Source organism: Taeniopygia guttata, chromosome 2 (assembly GCF_048771995.1).
Source record: "Taeniopygia guttata chromosome 2, bTaeGut7.mat, whole genome shotgun sequence".
Classification (NCBI taxonomy): domain Eukaryota; kingdom Metazoa; phylum Chordata; class Aves; order Passeriformes; family Estrildidae; genus Taeniopygia; species Taeniopygia guttata.
In genome coordinates this window covers 69,576,366-69,594,884 of record NC_133026.1, presented here as the reverse complement: position 1 = coordinate 69,594,884, position 18,519 = coordinate 69,576,366, and the positions used below count along the sequence as shown (strand labels likewise).

The following is an 18,519-nucleotide window of genomic DNA, read 5'->3' as shown; positions in this document are numbered from 1 at the left end:
AGCTCCTCATTTACATCAAGATCACTGCAAATGACCCAGCCAAAGCAGGTCAGCAATACTCCTAGAAGCTGGACCAAATACAGTTATAGAGGTAAAAATGGGAGGCTGTTGAGATCGATTGACCTTAAGCTCATCTGCATTAAATCTGACAGTTCCTTCCAGCTGTCATCCTTTATGGAGACCATTTTTAACTGGGGCCTGCCCCGACCTGCACAACAAGTCAGCAAAGTCTGTGTTCTTTCCAGTAACACCTGCATGATCTGTCTGATTCCTTTGATCAGCATAGAAAAAAACACTTTGCTCACTACTCAACTTTTACCTTGATTACTACTATAGTAGTTCCTCCTGTCCATTCTCTTTTCCTTCTACTTCTCCTCATTTCTCTCTTGCATCATCTGATCATGCAGTCTCTCAAATAAACAAAGGCAGAGATGCCACTAGGAACACAAATCATGTCATACAGACACACATCTGGAACTTCCTCCTCCTACATTAACATTAAATTCAAATTTTAATATTCCTATTTAGGAGTATAAAATGAATTAATTTTCTCTCTGTAAATTCCCACCATTACTGTATGGCTGCATTGGTGTTTTTCTTGGCAGACATCTCCCTGCTCTCTTCCATGTTCTTACCTAAGAGTAGACCCTTGCCTACCTACTTCTTTTTCCTCCTCCAGTCTTTCAGATTATTCCTTCAATCAGCCCTGAAAATTTAAAAAGCACTTAGATGCTAGACAGAAGGCTGAGAAACTGGGGCTTTTAAAATAACTTCCTTTGTGATGTACACTTTGAGCAGGAAGGAAACAACCTAAAAGTCAATAAGCAAAAGAAGCAAAAACAAGAGAAACAACCAATTGTCAAAACACAAGCCAAAAACCACCTCCAAAATGTTTAAAACACAGTCTTGTGCTGTTTTTCATTATACTCACTTGTTTTAGCCTGTTTCTTTATATTTACCAATAAATGTTTCCAGACAGGACTTGACTCTTTTTTTACATATTTGTATTTTGTGCTTCTATTAAACTTAATGACTCAGTATCATTCCACTACACAAACGCTGCACTGTCAAAATAACCTGTCATTCAAGGTCAGACACGACATCTTTAAAAAAACAGTGTGATGCCTGGATTCTGAGCTTTATTTTTCTTGTAATAAGGTGTGTGGGGTATCAATCACTCTGACAGAATCAAAGGACACGACAACCAGCATTCCAGCCAGCACCTGCAACCACAACAGAACTGAGAGATCTTCTAAAGAGAAAAAGTTTGTGTTTCAAAAATCACAGTCAACCAAGCAATAACTTGAAATGAAGAATGAACATAGCAGCACAATGTGGTTAAATTCAGGATGGGCTTCTGTCACTATTTCTCTTCCTGTGCATTGGACAGTTTTATGAAGGAGATGGCAGGTACTTGCTTTGGGCACTTATTTGGTAATTAGTTGGCTAACAGACAAATCTGCTTCCTAGAGATCACCAGCACAGGCTTCATGGCTTTGAAAATACATTACAGTGAATTACAGGATGCATATTAACTTGTAGTAACACTAGATATCATTTTTCAGTATGCATACCACGACCTGTGTTATTACATGCCATTCCATAGGATTCCAGCTTGCTCCTTCTTTAAAGGATCACTGAGATTTTTTTTTTTTTTCCCAGGGTGGGGTGTTTTTTTAAAATAAGAATTTTAAGGTTGTGTTTATAATACAGTAATTTTCCCAGTTTGTTTTGTTGTATGAGGAAAGAAAGACAGCATGTGAATGTTCAAAGTCTGCTCTACAAGTGAGAATATTACATGAAATATGGTATACTTTTTTCACAGCACAAGCTTTCAGAGGCCATCACCTTTTTGCTTCCATTTTAAATCTTGAAACAACAGCGACAATTATGTGGAGGTCAATGGTAGCTACAGGCAAAGACACAAAAGGTTTTCATCAGAAGGAGTACCCCAGTAAAATGGATAGCTAGATCTGAAAATGTATATTCATGTCACAAGAACCACCAATATAACTGAATGATATTCACGTCTCAACAGTGAAATGAGTAATACTGGTTTTACTCAAGGGATGTTTTCTCTCAAAATCAGGAAAGATTTCAAAGATCTTTCACATACAACAAAGTAGAATAAACTGATATATGTACATATTCTTGGCTAAAAGCCTCCCCCTTAATCCTAGAATATGTCATAATCCTGAATTTATGGTGTTTTCATTTCTTCCTACAGAACCAAGCATTAAAATGGAATGCTCCTCAGAGATTTATATAATACAACAACCTCAGAGACAAAGGATACAGCCCTTCTTACACTTCCATATTATGGGTAATAAACATGGTTTTAAAAGAGCATTTTAAACACTTTGCAATGATACTAGGTTCCAGAGTTTCAAATTTAATTCCAGTAGGTATCTGTCGGATCTATATGCCTCCCTCATTTTACAGGGAGGGAAAAAAATAAAGAAGATGGAAGTGCCTCCAGTGCCACAATGCAAGCCAGCAATCGGGTCTCTACAATTCCTGTCTCAGATTCCAGCTGCCAGCAAAAGCCAACATAGCCTGTAAAATCTTTTATGTCTGTCAAGCTGAAATTTTAAAATAATTTTCTAAAAGCTAGACAATGCCTTAATATGCAGTCTCCTGACAATTTATCTTACATTTATTTTCACAGACTTTCCTGTCTAGGATTAAACACCTCCAGTCCCTGGGAGTGCAGATGCTCACCAAGCACAGCTGGAACCAGACCTTGGCAGAAAGAAGCATTTAATGTAAAGTCTAAAATTTACAGTTAATACAGTGTGACTGATCTTGACCAACTTTGTGGGTTCAGTGATAAAACAAAAGGTTTTCTTTTCACATTGTTGTGGCCTCTTTCCTTAGTTGTTTTAGGAGGTCTCCCACAGTGCCAGTTAGAATACTTTTGAGCACCTGAGGGAGTGTCTGGAAATCTGTGTCTCCTTTTTAATTTCACACTCAGTCAAGTTCAGCTGCAGTTAATGGAAGGCTCTCTCATGGAAACATCAAACAATGGTTACTTTCTGTGATTAGCAAGCCCAACTGCTCTAACACAATCTCTCTATCCCCAGTCACCACAAATGATTTGTCAGCCCTTCCCCATAAGAAAGATTACATGAGAAAAACCTTTCTTGGCTTGCAGTGTATTTTATGCTAGATAATCATGATAGCACCTTGGCACTCTGTCTAAGACATCAAAGAACAGTAAGTATCCAATCTGCAGGCTGGAACAAATATCTACCCTCAGGAGAGACTTCGTATCGTTCACAGGGTGGTCTGACCAAACCTCTGCAGTTGTACAGGACTGGAGCGCCTGAGCAGGGACTTGCACCCTGTCATGCTCAAATACTGACCATTTATACCCATTGGACCTCAGTCTTCTCCCACATGAGTGTTGCACAGTGTGCTCTATCAGGTTGTACCTGATAATTCTGAGTATTAGCTCTTGAGGAGAAATTCAGTTCTTCTGGAATTAACCGTGAAGTAGAAAATACGAATTTCCTCTTTTTCTTCGCTATATAGTCCCCTGGAGTTGTCTTAAATACTGAAAAGTAAACACTGCAGCTTGCTTGAATACATGCTACAAAATTTTAATAATTTTAAGTATTTGTTTCCAAGCATCTTTATCTGGCCACCATCAAATCTGTTCTCCAGACTAACCTTCTAGTAGACACTTTAAATATCTACCTCATCATCATCTGTGAAATGGGAAGACAAAAGCTACATTTCAGGAGGATAATGTAAACATAAACTTAGAACTGTTTCTTAAGCACTCAGAAATTTAGTTATGGAGGTCACAGGAAAGGTTAGAAAAAAATAAGTAACTCCCTTGAAAGAGAGGTTTAAAAGGCATGTAAGAACACTAATATTACATGACAAACAATGAAGAGGAAAAATATCTAACAGTAGCTTATTAAATTGGACACTAAGAAAAAAATTTTTACCCAAAAGGTTGTCAAGCATTGGAACAGGCTGCCCAGGGAAGTGGCTGAGTCACTGTCCCAGCAGGTATTTAGAAGGTGTGTGGATATGGCATGTGGGGACATTGTTTAGCGGTGGACTTGGCAGTCCTGGGTTAGTGGCTGGACTTGATGATCTGTCCATCTGTCTGGAAGGTCTTTTCCAATCCAAAAGATTCTGATACTAAAGATTCTGATACTAGCTCTGTGCATAAAAATTTGCACATGGACACGTGTGAAAATGCTGCATAAGCACCTAATAAAAGACTGAAACACAGTACAGCTGGCATTTACACAGAAATGAGGATTGTTAGACTTTCCTCTGTTTAGAAAAGGCTACTGTCTGTGAGAATACAGCCCATAATATTTTAATACACCTTTCTCTCATATTTTGCTGTTGCTTTTGTTTCTAGGTGAATATAAGTATTTGACAGGAATTGACTCCTGGACAAGTTGTGTCCTCCAAATGATTTCAGTACCTCTGTGTATCCTAGTAACTTTTGAACTACTCACTTCAACAGCGAGAACAGCAAGGACTGGTAAAAAAACCCTCACTCAAATGTAAATCACTGCTTCTTCTGAGGGAAAGGCCAGACCACGGCCTCAATGATCTATTTAATTCCAACACCCTGCTGAGCAACCTGTACTCCTGTAACTCCAAATGACATGCAGTAGTTACACAAACCAGGAGAAGTAACAAAAAAGTGAGAAAAATATCAATAAAACAGATGATGACCTGAAAGTTGCAAACATATACCAGGTGTCCACAGGGGTGAAAAATACAAGCCCACAGGGATGACAACTCTAGGGCTTAATGTAGTCTTTAACAAATAGATGGGTTTAGATTTTAAAAGGTTTCATGTCTCCATACTAAAGCTTAACAGCACTACAACAGTTTTCTTTTATCACACAAGATACTCCCACAAGTATAATTCACTCCTTTCCAGCTTTTAAGAGCAGCACATCTGGCTTTCCCCTGTGGTTCTGTGACAAAATCTGATTATGCTACAGAATCTTAAGCACTCCTCACTGAAAAAAATAATGAACTAACATTTCTTTGGACAAGAGATGCATGAGCTGAAAACAGAAAAGAATTCCTGTCATTCTAAGCACCACTTCCATCATTTTACCAAATTAAAGTTCTTGTATTTTGAAAAAACGATCTGTTTCAGAAATGGATATTCACAGCTGTCCTTTTTGTATGAAAATTATGTTATCTGCACTTATCAGAGATTTTGTATGTGAGAATTGCAAAATAGTTTCCATACGGATAAGATAAATCACAGTCACACTGACTGAAATGACTTAACAATCACATGTGAAGTCATGTCAAAACAAGGACCAAGAGTTAAAAAAAATCCTCTAGTCCTGGTAACAGGACCCTTTCCTCAGGACCAGAAATCCATCTGTTCGATATTATGCAAAGGTAGTTGTTGCAGCTATGTGATTTTTTTGACAAAAAGAACTTGAGTATACTGCCTAGACATTTTTGTTCCACCAAAAGTACTTTCACAAATTTCACAAACATTTCCAAAGCACTCCAATCCAAAATGGAGCATTTGTTCGAATTCTGCTACAGTACAGATATATGTATATATAGGTATGAAGAAGAATCTATCAATTTGAAAGCCAAGACATTTAGTGAATAATTTTCTCACATAATACTGTGTCAAGGACCCTTTGATTATACTGAGACTAAAAAAAAATAATAGTAATTTCCATGGGACTTTTTCTTTCTGTTTTGCATTCGACATCTGGCTCTCTAAGCCAGTCAGGTTTCATTCCTTTCACCATTTATCAATCACACAACCATGTCAGGTTGTAGTACTTGGGTGGTCAAACCTTTTTGAGAGGTCACATGGGTCTACCAAGAGCTTAGACTGCCATCTTACCAATCACCCAGCGAGACAGAAATATGTGTCGTGTAATTAACAGCTACAAGCTCTCCTGCTCTATACATCACAAGTTCTCCCACATAGATGACACTGACCTGGCAGCCCTTAGAAAAGAGGGTATTGGATAACACCATATGAGCCAGGCCAACTCTTTAGGTTGTCCCATGACAGAGGCTGGCCATTTCTGCCCTGGAATAAAGACAACAGTCTCACACACAAGTAGAGAGGCGTTCTTTACAGGCCAAGACTCACAAAATAGTGTTTCTACTGATAAGACCAGGTAAAAAAGGAAAAGAAAATCTGATAGCACTGTAAAACCAACACTCATTTGCTGAATTAAGTTGAGCCAGAAATTTGGGATTAACTATTTTCTTATGGGCTGATGAGCTATCTACATCAAAAATGGCCTGCCTTTGGATCCTTAATTATTCTGTGTTGATTGCCATCACCAAGAACAACTAAAAATGTACATTTCTTCTAGAAAAATATTTATAAACATTTTTACTGTATGCTTTTAATTTATAAATTATCGGCCCTTTTCTACAATAAAGAATGAGAAAAATCCGTATTATTTCTTTCATACCATAGTGGCATTAATGAATGTGTAGAATAACCTCGGTTTTGACTTTATACCACTGTATCTTAATTAAAAATTACTTCATACCAGTGCTTGTTACCTTAGTGATTAAAAGCTGAAGCACCACTGCAGTACATATATTTTCCTCATCCTAATTCTAGTTTTTCTATAATAAATAGAATGGAAGAAATATGCCCCAGATCATGATTTTATTATTACACCAAATCTGAGTTGCGGTCCTGACTCGAAGAAAAGAAATGAAACTAAATATGCTGGAATTTTAACATCCCATGGGCTTGAGTTTCAAGCACAGAAAAGCTGTGCTTGAAGCCCTCTGACTCTTTTGGAACCTCAAAACATGAACTGTTTCTGATGCCAACCTGTGAATCTGCTTTGAGTCAACTCTCTGTAAAAATGATGAACAAGTTTTGGAATATGTTGTGATGAAAAAGAAAGGCCTAAAGGACCCTGCAAACAGATGTAGCACCAATTTTACCTTAATGGGAACATATGGGATTTGGGCTATCTACACTAACCCTACCACACCACCACCTTTCTGTTTTGTTTTTTCTGTTAACCTTTCATGCTAACCTGACTAGATTTTCAATCCAGAATTCCTTCATCCCACTGCTGGATCAGACCATTACAACAGATCCATTTGTAATTTCTGGGTAGAACGGCTGGCATTACAACAAATCAGAAAAAAAAAATTTTTGCATTTTTAAGAAGGGTTCCAAGGTCTGAAATAATAAATTGTAGGTGGGAGAACTCTACAAGTAATTTAAATACACAGTGGGAAGTAGTCAGAGGAAGGTTATCAGTATCAGTGTACTGCACACTAACTACAAGTAAAGTTGTCTTTAACAAAGTACTTAAATAACCAGTAATTTTTGTGTATCTTTTTCATGGTCTTTGATAAAGCCCACAGGAACAGCTTGCTTTGGAACTTGCTAAAAATAAGAACTGATCCTAAAGCTCTGTTTAGGAGTCAGGTCCCATGAAAACTCATAGGCCCTGAGCCAAGTTCCTCAAAGGGAGAATGCAATTTTTTACATTATTATTGTGATTATTATGCCTGTAGTTTGAGAAGACTTCTTTAAAAATATCTTAGTGGGAGAGATTGTAGTAGGAGAGCAAGGGTTTATTTCTATTGTTGTTTGGTCCAGTAAAACTGCAACAACACACCTTAATAACTAACAGCATGATAAAGGATCTGGAGAGAATGTTAAACTTGATATGGGATACAGCGTGCATAAACACAAAGTTACCATATGTGACCTTTGAATAAGCAGCAGTTTTTAAGCTTGCTTAGATGCTATAACATTCTGTGGACTGTCTTTGAGCATACAGTCATTCTAATGTGTTCAACAGTCACAGTAAGTTCTTTGGATATTCTAGGGTAGTTAGGAGCATATGCTCGGTGGACTAAATTTAAGGCTGTGAAGTTCACATCCAATTCACTGAAGTATGGTATTTGAATATTTTAAGATACCTTTTCTTCAATGTAGCCATCAAACAGAACTTATTACTCAACTGCAATTTAATTTCAGTCTAAGACACAGCCCCTGCAAATGTGCTTTTAAATTTTTATATGCAGACATCTTCCCCAGCTATAATTTAGTAGTGAAAAACCACACAAAACTTATTTGGTTCTCTTACTGAAAAGCCTTTTCCTCTTTTTCTTATGCTTTTTCCTTATCTTATTACCCTTGACACCACAAAATTCAAACCAAAAATCTTCAGTCTCTAATAAATCTCTTATAAGTATATTAAAAGCACAAATATAAATCACTATGTCCAAGTATTATAAAAGTCTGACTGGAAAATTATGATTAAAAATGTATCTGGGTATCGTACTATAACTCAAAATTAATCCTAATATTGCAGAGCAGTTCAATGCTTTTTCAAGAGACTTGTCAGAATAAAAGAAAAAAGTTGCTTGCAAAATTTATATATACATTAGCAATTCTCATTATCATAAAGGAAATAAGCAAAAACACAAAGGATGATTATTAGACTATTAGAAACTCATTAATCTATTCATAACCTAATAAAGATTTTGAACATGTAATAATATTAAAGGATACAAAACATGGTCGTTTATCTTCAACATAGTTTGGTAATTTTTTTGAAGTGAGCTACAAAAGCTACACCTTTAAATCAGTTTTTACTTAAAAAATAGCTTAATCTCATTACTGTAATTTTTTTTTTTTTTTACTGCCCTTCAAAACAATCTTGAAGGTAATGAATCATCTCACTTCAATGGTTTTGGCAACAAATACATTTCTAAGAGGCTGATGTTCAACATTCCAGAATTTTGTACATGTAAATTCAAACCTCCTACTGACCTTCCATTTGGTGATGGGGAAAGCTGTATCATGAGCTATATGGGCCTTTTTTGTCCTGTCCCTTTCAAGTATTCATGTAGAAAGACTATTTTAATTACAGCTTCAATAAAGGAGGAACAGACAGAAATAACATCCACTCAAGACATAAATATCTGATGCCTCTGACTGTATTTGCTCACAGGGAAATCAGAGATAGGGAAGGAATGGAGAGAGAAATACTGCCTTAAGTGTGCTTTTTGGTGATCTAAGGAGTACTAATAAAAAGAAAAGAGGTGACTAAGTACTGCAAACAGAGATAAAATGTACAGATGAGATGAATATCCTCCATCTATCTTTGCTTCAGAGTTGTAAAATTCAAACCTATGATGATTTTTGTGGACTGGATGTAGATGACTTCCAAAGCAACATAAAAACAGAGAAAAGTTGTGGCTGCTATACTTTTCTCCTGAAAGCCAATTAAAACTTACTGAACATTGGTATATTAAACGATAAAGGATTACCGAAATCAAATGATATTTATTTTTTCCCAAAGAGTCTGTTTGTTAGAGATCTGATGGAAAAGAAAAAATATTCTAAAAGGATCTCCTAAATAATACAGGCAGTGCCAAGCAGTTAAAATTACCATGAGTATAGATTTCCCTATGCCAACAGAGAGCAGAACCCACTTACTGATATTGCAGTGCAGCATCAGCAGGTTGAGTACTAGAAATAAAACACAAAAATGGCAGAAATATTTTAGCACTTTTACTTCTGGAGGCAGAAGGGATAGAACATTTCTGTTTAACCTTTGCTTATTCTCCAGAAAATGACTTAGAATTGAATCTTCCCAGCCATTACTATTTCCATTTATTGCATGAACTGCACAGGATTAACATAATTATGTATTTTAAGTGATTAAACTGTGACATTCAGCAAAATAACTGTTGAGGAAATTAAAAGTAAATAAATTAAAGTTCAGATTTTTTCACCTGAAATGGACTGTGGTGAACATTTGTTTGAAAAGGGTCTACATAATATGTGTTGTTTCAGTTGAGCTTTGACCACTGCAGTTGAAATTCAGCCCTGCCAGAGGGATGGGAAGAAAGACAACACACCCATTAAATTAAAGACACCAGGATAAAACTACTTGCTGAGGGTCTTATGCTGCCTCTTGGGCTTCCTCTCTTTAATCACCCATGTATATTTTAGCCTTTTAAGCAGGGAAAAGAAATGTGTTGGATCAACACACTTGCACTGCTTTTGTTCCAGTTTGGGAGTCATCAAATGGCTAAATTAAAACGTTCATTGAATTATAGCAGATAAGCTGGAAACAAAGAAGTCACCTAGCCCATACCCATGACCCAAGGGGGCTGACTTACATCCCAAGTGTTTGTCATAGACATTGGCTAAGTATGTTCCTAGACATTAGCATTGATTAAAATTCTCCAATCACTACATGCAATTCAAGCCACTGCTTACCTAAACTCAGTAAGAAAAATTTACTCTGCCCATAAGGAAGACTCAACTGCAAGTTTCAAATTTTAGGCCAAGAAATGGGCTTCTGAGCAGAAGAATTCATGTCAACTCAATTCCCCAAATAAACAAAGCCAATACAGCATGCAGATAATATGTAGATCACGAAAATCAACATCCAAGAAAGAGCACATGACAATTTTCAGGAAAAAATTAGACTTTCAAAGGTCCTTTTAAAAAACATCCATAGATGGCATTCATTGGGCTCTGCTCTGCAAAAGGAAATATAGCTCTTATTACACTAACTTTGTAGTAACCTTCATGAAAAAACTGAAGAAAATGTAAGAAAATAAGATTATTTAATAAGGATTTTACACCATCTTTTATGACCTCTATTTACAACCAGCAGAGAATACAAGGAACATATTAAATAAAACAGATTAATACATGCAAAAGCACTAAGTACTTGTCCAGTCAACCTGTTCTAGTGCCTCATTCCCTCACAGTACAGAATTTTTTCTGAGTATGTAATCTAAACCGACTCTCAGTTTGAATGCATTCTCCCTTGTCCTGTCACTACCTGCTAATGTAAAAAGTCCCTCTCCATCTTTGTTGCAAACTCCCTTCAGATACTGGAAGACCAATTAGGTTAACCCAGAGTTTCCTCCTTTCCAGGCTGAACAAAACCAATTCTCCTGTCCTTCCTCATAGGAGAGGACTCCATTCCTCTGATCATCTTGGTGGCTTCCTCTGCACTTGCTCCAACAGGTCCATGTCCTTCCTGTGTTGGGGACCCCAGAGCTGGATGCAGCACCACAGGTGGCGTCTCACCAGAAGAGAGGGACAGAATCTCCTCCTTCTCTCTGCTGGCCACACTGCTTTTGACACAGCCCAGGATGAGATTGGCCTTCTGGGCTGCAGGTGCACATTGCCAGGTCATGTCCAGCCTCCCACCCACCAGCACCCCCACGTCCTTCTTTGCAGGGCTGCTCTCCATCTGTTATTCCTCAGCCTGCATTCATACCAGGGATTGCCCTGCAGCACCTTGCACTTGGTCTTGTTAAACATCACAAGATTCCCATGGGCCAAGTCCTTGAGCTTGAACAAGTCCCTCTGGATGGCATTCCATCCTTCAGGTGTGACAACTGCACCACTCAGCTTAGTGTCACAAAAAATATATCAGAAAGTGTGAGAGAGTTCAACTGAGCTAACAAAGATATGTTCTTAAGAATGCAAGAGCAACCAAGTGGTGCATCATATTTTCATAAAGAATTACTTGAAAATGATTTTACATAGAAAATGTTCCTGTTTGTGTCAGTATATTTCTCTTTAATAGAAACTTCCCCACATTTCTCATATTGCCCTTTCTTGGACTTTGTGACACAAAGATCCCTTTGCAAAGTAGCTTTCTGAGAGAGGTAAAAGGTATATTCTATATTAGTTTATCTTTCTTCTTTGGAAATGCCAATCTTTCATAAGCATATCTCATAATTTCTGCAGTTTCTGAAATTTTATGTAAGATTTCTCTACTCACACCTCTATGCCATTTTTGATCTAAAATTTGCTTCCTCGTTCTCTTTTTGCCCTAAATCTCTCATGTCTAGTTCCTGTTCAGGAACCAAAGATTCCACCACTTTGAAACTCCAGCACATGTAAAAACTGTACTTATTAATTAATGCACATCTTCCACATTTCCTTCCAAGTCCTTAAAGGAAGTTTCCAATGCAGAGATCTTAATTCTGACATGATTTCTTTCATTTCTGTTCCAGCAGAAGATATTTTCTGCCCTCTTCTCCATTTTATTTTGCCTGCAAGTGAAGCACCCTTTCTACCCGAGATCAGAGAGTTTCCTTTAAGCTATGCTTTGTGAATTTTCTTTCTGGCAGGCTATAAAGAAGTGTTTGATATATGTGTCTTTCCCGTTTCTTAACATCATAAAAAAAGGTTGGGTGATGTTTTTGCTCATGTAACTAGAAAATATTTGTGGCTAAATGTAAGACCAGTAACATAAATCTTCTTCATTAGTATCCAGAAGCATAATGCCACAATAACCTACTGCAACTAAAATGCAGGGAGGACGGGAAAGAAAACGGGAAAAAGCAGAATGACCAAATAATTGGTCGCTAACTGAAAATCAGTGGCTCACTCCTCATTTCATCCAAAGAGCCCAATGGCTTGAATAGCTATTAGCTTAACAGGCCAACTCTGAGTATTTCCAAGGCCTGGGAGCCACAGAGATGCGGACCAAGGTCCCAGACTCACAAAAGGAGACATTGTAAATGGTGGCTCCCAGCAGATGCCATTCACAGGGGAAGTGTTAGACATGGAGAATATCATCACAGAAACCAATAGAAAAAAGAAAACAGAAATATGTGCCTGTATTTGTTTGAAAAGAAATTCATTCATAGATGCATTATAGAAACATGAACTGTGAACATAAAATAATCATGACTGGGGATTAAACAGCCTGTTAAAATTATTTTTTTTTCTCTTGCCTTAATTTTCCATCTGATTAAAATTTTCCCACCAAAGATCCTCAGACTTACGGGGCTTTGATTCTGGCAATGCATTGCAACTCTGGCAGGTAGCCAGCCTTTTATTTTTATCCCTCAGCCCTTTGGTCTTTTCTTCATGTATTTCTCATCTTGCAGTATTTTTCCTCTAGTCACAGAACATACGTAAACAACCAGAATTATTTTTGGAGTACAGAAGCATAACATACTCTATTTCTGGTCTAACAAGAGATCATATTCTTTCAGATTCTTACTTTTTTTCAATGATTAGTTTGGGCAAACATTTGTCTGTAAACAGGATACATTTATTAGGTATTTTATTATATGCTGCTGAGAAACAGTCAAGATCCCTAAATATGGCCAAATAAAACTAATACAAATATTAAAATTGGTTTTTTTCTAAATTAGATTACATTCAGACTGTTGACACACACTGCTGACTTTTCAAAAATATTATCCAAAGATAATATACTCAACACTATGTGCATTGCAAACCCACCTCCAAATCCTGAAAGACATGTTTACCAGAGTGCTTAAGAACATAGAAAACATGGTAAATTGCTTTCTGAATCTCAAAATGCTGAACCACACTCAGTGCTTTGTCAGCTTCAAGCCTACCTCAATGAAAGGATGTAACATCTACCGCATTTACATCTTCTTTTTGTTCTTGTGAAACTTGAAGGAACTAAGTATTGATCAGAGCTTTGAAATACTTTTTCACTGATATTTGTAATTGCAGTTAGTAACTTGTGACAGGTTTATTTCGTCTGAATGTTCATTTTAAGGTTACTGTCACTACTTTTTAATGTCCAGTTCACATATATCCTTTATTAGATTTACTAGAACCAAATCCAAAAATGCCTTTACACATGTTCATGCTTTATTGACTTCAACTTTTATCTATATATCCTACGCAATGTATGCCTTCTAAATATGGTTTTCTTACTGAATCAGCAACTGTCCATCTTAAACCCAAGTAAGTCTACAGTAAATCTGTCAACTGAAATTTCCAAATGTGTTTGCCCTCCCAAACAGCCATCCTGTAAAATGGTGCCACTCGGAGACATCACTCCCTGGCTTTTATAAGAAAATTATAAGTGGCTTTTATTTAAATTATAACTTATAAGTGGCTTTTATAAGAAAATTCATGCCAAAGTTAAAAAAAAAAAAAAAATCCTGGCAAATACTTGTGCATTTTACTACTTAGTATGTCCACAGCAATCACTAAGTCTGATTGCTTTGACAGGTTTTTAACCCAAGCTGCTGACTCCAAGACTCTTCTGTCCTTCCCATCCCAAATTCTGCCACAGAGCCTAACATTGCTGAATGTTAAGACGCCCCTCCCATCACCTACTTGGTTACAGTTTTTTCCTTAAAGAGTATAGTAACTGTAAGACATTCTACATAATTAGTACATTCATGGGTATATGTATTAGCCGTGTTCTTCATACACTGAAAAAGCATGAAATGCTAGAAATACTCTGAATTAATTACATATATATTTCCCTCCTTACTTGTCACAGACAGAATGTGTGAATATTTTATGGACCCTGTAAATTGTCCTTTGTGGTTTTGCATTTTGCATTCTCTCTTTTTCAGTCAAATCTGTTGACTCCAGTTGGCGACCTACTTCTTTTATTTCTTTGGACCAATTTGCTGCCAGAGTCATGCAGCCAAAAAGGTAAAAAATTGGTCTACAACTGTTTCTTTGGACACCCATGTTGCTTGTGGTGCTCACTCTGAATTTGTCAGAAAAATTATTGAGGGTAATGTATCAGATGAGAAAGAGAGCACACGACTGAAGATAAGCCTTGATTCTTTGGAGGTACTTCTCCTCATAGCAACTCTAGAAGCACCTTCTTGCTTAGGATGAGTTTCCGACTTGCTTTGACATCTTCACATGATGGTGCTCTCAATTGATTAATTTCCTTAAAAACTACAGTTTCAAAAGTTTTCACTCTTTCTGTGAATGTTCTTCATTAGAGAGAAGTAAGCTATGATGGATTTTGAAACACTTTTACCGAGTCCCATGTAAGTTAATAAAAACACCATTAATAATAAGCAGACATTAATTCTTGCTCATACGTGTGCACAATGAAAAATTTATCCAAGATTTTAGTTCTGCAAGTTGCAGAAAAACTAGTGGAGACACTTAGGGTCTTGTTAAAGATCCAAGATATTTTGCTACTTTTGAGAAATCTGAATTCATCAGTTCTGAGTTGCCTCCTTAGTCTTTTACCTGCCATCTGTGCATGTAACAAACTACAAAGCTCATATGTTGCCCCTTTTATCTAGCTCAAAGCATCTTTGATTGGAACTATAAGTCTTGAGCACATGCAGCAGGAAGTGTCTCCCCACAGTCTAACCAAACAGAGCAATCCAAATTGCATCTTGCAGCCAGCCAGAAATCCAAGGTAACTTTTGTGGCAAACTGACTTTTTTTTTCTGGAAACCTAAAGAAAGTTCATGAGTTTCTATTTATATGTATGACTTTTCAGGATGAACTTCCCTCTAAGAATTTCAGTTCATGTTGCATATATTATACATTGGCCAAGTGTGATTAAAAGCTTTCAGCTGCAGCTTCTATGTACCAAAGATGTTCCATTTACTGAGATACTATTTTTTTCCATTAAAAAAAAGTTCCTAACATTTCCAGTGGACCAGTCATATAGAAGATACTCCCTTGAAGGAGGACTGATAACCACAAAACTCATGAAAAGCATTTTGCCTTATCATTTGCTTACTGCAGCCATTTATGGGGGAATTCCATGTGCTTCTTTGTGCCTATCCAAAGGGCAGGACAAGATCTATATATTTCAATGAGTCCCTATGGAAATTATCAGTATCCTTGATTTTAATAATTTTACCTCTCATTTTAACATTAAAAAAAATCAGTCAATAGTCTGCTTCCTTGTCCCCATCTACAAGTTTCTGGCAGCACATACTCAGGTTTAATGACAGTCTTGGTTCTGTTCCAGGAGATTATTTAAAAAAAAACATTCTGATGAAAAAATCATCCGTGTTTAAATAGCCACATAGTCCAACCAGACAATTGTACGGTTTTGGCTGTTTTTTATCTCTTACAGACCCTTATCAGGCCAATATACACATACACACAGACAATATTAATGGAGAGCTTAGTAATGTGTTTGTGCTTAGATGTCATGACCTGCTGAACACATTACAGTAGGTGCATTACAGGGAGTGCATTATTGCTGCTCTATGTTTCCACAGCCAGGCTTATTCAAAAGACCAAGGAGCTTAGCTTAACACTGGTCACCTCAGGTATGTCTTGATGATGTACCTTAAATGTGACTACTTAGAACATAAAAAAGGACATATATATACTTTAATACTTATCAGCAATTTACTGTAAAAGCAGCAGTGGCTGATAAGCTACTAATTATCCTTCTCCCATGTGCTACATATTTGTTGGAGATCCTAACAACAGTGCTGGAGAAAGGACATCAAATGATGCTTAGAAATGTGATACACATTTTCATTTCACACTCCATCAGTTTTTACAACTAGAGCTCCATGAAATGTATGAGAATACTTGGCTAACAGCCATATCTACTGAGCTGTAAAATAAGAATCAGATCTCTTTTTAAAAGAGTTTCATTTTTTTTACATGACTAAATCAGATGTTAACCTTTTTCCCAAAATATATATTGTAAATATTCTGCACCTCTACCCATCAATTAATTTTGAATCTTTGAATAGTGTTTAGACCTGTTTTAACAGATATGTCATCAATACATATTTTTTTACAGCAGCTTTGTAAAAAAAAATTAAACTGATACATCCTTCCACTAAAGTGAAATATACTGAATTATATAATTACTGGTGTTTAATCTTTTCAATTCTAGTAAGTTCTTTCCCCATCTTGCATCTAGAAACAAGAAACAAGTGTATTATTGCCTTTCTAGTCAGCAAAGCAAAGTTACAGGCATCAGCAAAAACATATTTTGAATTCAGATTTCAATCTGTCAGAAAAGATTAAAGCTTCATGCATATATAAATGGGAACTATAAAATTATAACAGATACATAGCATGGAATCATTTTGCTTGAACAGCTGTGGATTTGCCAGTGTAGTAAAGCAGAAAATGTCTTTTACTCACCTCTGTTAAACCAGAAACTTCTCCTTTTGCTAGAGGTCTGCTGATGGATGCAGTATGAACTCTGGCATCTGATACTGGCTGCCCCTTCATAAAATGTTTCCCAGCTTCATAAATATCCACTTCTACCATCTTACCCATTAACAGAGGATCCTTTGGCACAAGAACCTTTCAAATAAAATAAAGACATAGTTACTAAATATCACAAGGAACATTAGAGTCTCTAGTATCCACTCAGAAAACATATTTTTGATAAACATCAGAGAAAATCCTAAAACTTAAACATTTTAATCACCAGTGTACACTACAGCCCCTAGCACACTTGACCAGTAAGATCTCCAGCCTGCATTCTACAAGAGCTTTGCAGTGTTAGCTCAGCTTTTTTCAACTCCAACCTTAAATCATGCTTTTTGATTGATATGAAAGTTGGGCCTGAATTGCAGCTTTTGAATCCAGACCCAAACAGTTCCCAAGGACATTTGTATGACACAATTCTAACAGACTATTGTAAAGCTTCCCATTTTCATCTCTGTCCCATGACACTATTAAAAAAAATTTTTCTGAGTCTGTAAAGGCTTCAGGACAGAAAGTATACCCTTTTCTCTCTTTGTACAAGCTTTTATTTTGATTGTGCAGATCCTTTGCTGCTGAGATGCATGATTGACAATGAATGCCTGTAAAAATAGATGACTGTTTCTTGGGTCAGCAACTAATGCCACTCTTTCCTGAATTTGCACAACCCTGATATCAGACAGTCCCATTTCACAAAAAAGCACAAAACAGATGTTCCTAGGTCATGCATTTAAAAAATGAAAGAGCCCAAAATAAAGGAGGAACATTTTTTGGAATGGAGGAATAAATGGATTTTAAATGGCTCTAAAATAGGTAAGCAGTTGAAAAAGAAAAGTAAAGTAATTTATTGATGAAATTACAGTTTTTTACACTGTTTACAATGCAAAATTTAATAATGAACATTTCATCAATGAAATGTTATTTAACAACATTTACTTGAAGCTTATCCACACACAGAATCCCAGGATGGGTCAAGTTGGAAGGTACCTCAGAGGGGTGATCTGATCCAGTCTCCCTGTTCAAGCAGGGTCATTGTAGAACACATGGCACAGGATTGTACCCAGACAGTTCTGGAATTTATCCAGTGAGGGAGACTCCACACACTCTCTGGGAAATCTGTCCCAGTGCATGGTCATCCACACAGTAAAGAAGCTCTTCCTCATGTTCAGGGGGAATTTCCCGTGCATCAGTTTCTGCCTATTGCCTCTTGTCCTACAGCTTGGCACCACCTAGGAACAGTCCGGAAACATCCTCTGACACTCTCCTCTCAGATGCTTATGGACATTGATGAGATCCTGTCTCAGTCACCTCTTCTTGAGGATGAACAGGCCCAGCTTCCTCAGCCTTTCCTCATGAGAGAGGTGCTCCAGTCCCTTGATCACCTTTGTTGCTCCCCCACTGGACCCATTCCAATAGTCCTGTGTCTCTCTTGTCCTGAGGAGCCCAGAACTGGACACAGCACTCACGGTGTGGCCTTGCCAGGGACAAGTAGAGCTTTTCATAGGAAAAGATCTTACCTTTTTATCTTGATTCTTTGATACTGAAATTGAAATCCTTAAAAATGGCTTAAT

General features: G+C 37.0%; 1 protein-coding gene and 1 long non-coding RNA gene across 4 annotated transcripts in view; one reads left to right on the top strand and one right to left on the bottom strand.

Moving 5' to 3' along the window:
• CDKAL1 (CDKAL1 threonylcarbamoyladenosine tRNA methylthiotransferase) overlaps nt 1-18,519 on the bottom strand; it is a 374,946-nt gene that overhangs the window by 6,538 nt on the left and 349,889 nt on the right. For all 3 annotated transcript variants that reach the window (XM_002191079.7, XM_072924178.1, XM_030265571.4), the window contains one exon: nt 16,880-17,044. In XM_002191079.7, the coding sequence (XP_002191115.5) occupies nt 16,880-17,044 (165 nt within the window). The remainder of the gene's footprint in view (nt 1-16,879; nt 17,045-18,519) is intronic.
• Nucleotides 1,859-2,853, top strand: LOC121469486 (uncharacterized). The gene is made up of 3 exons (XR_012053945.1): nt 1,859-2,323; nt 2,443-2,558; nt 2,669-2,853. It is a non-coding gene; the product is annotated as an uncharacterized lncRNA (long non-coding RNA).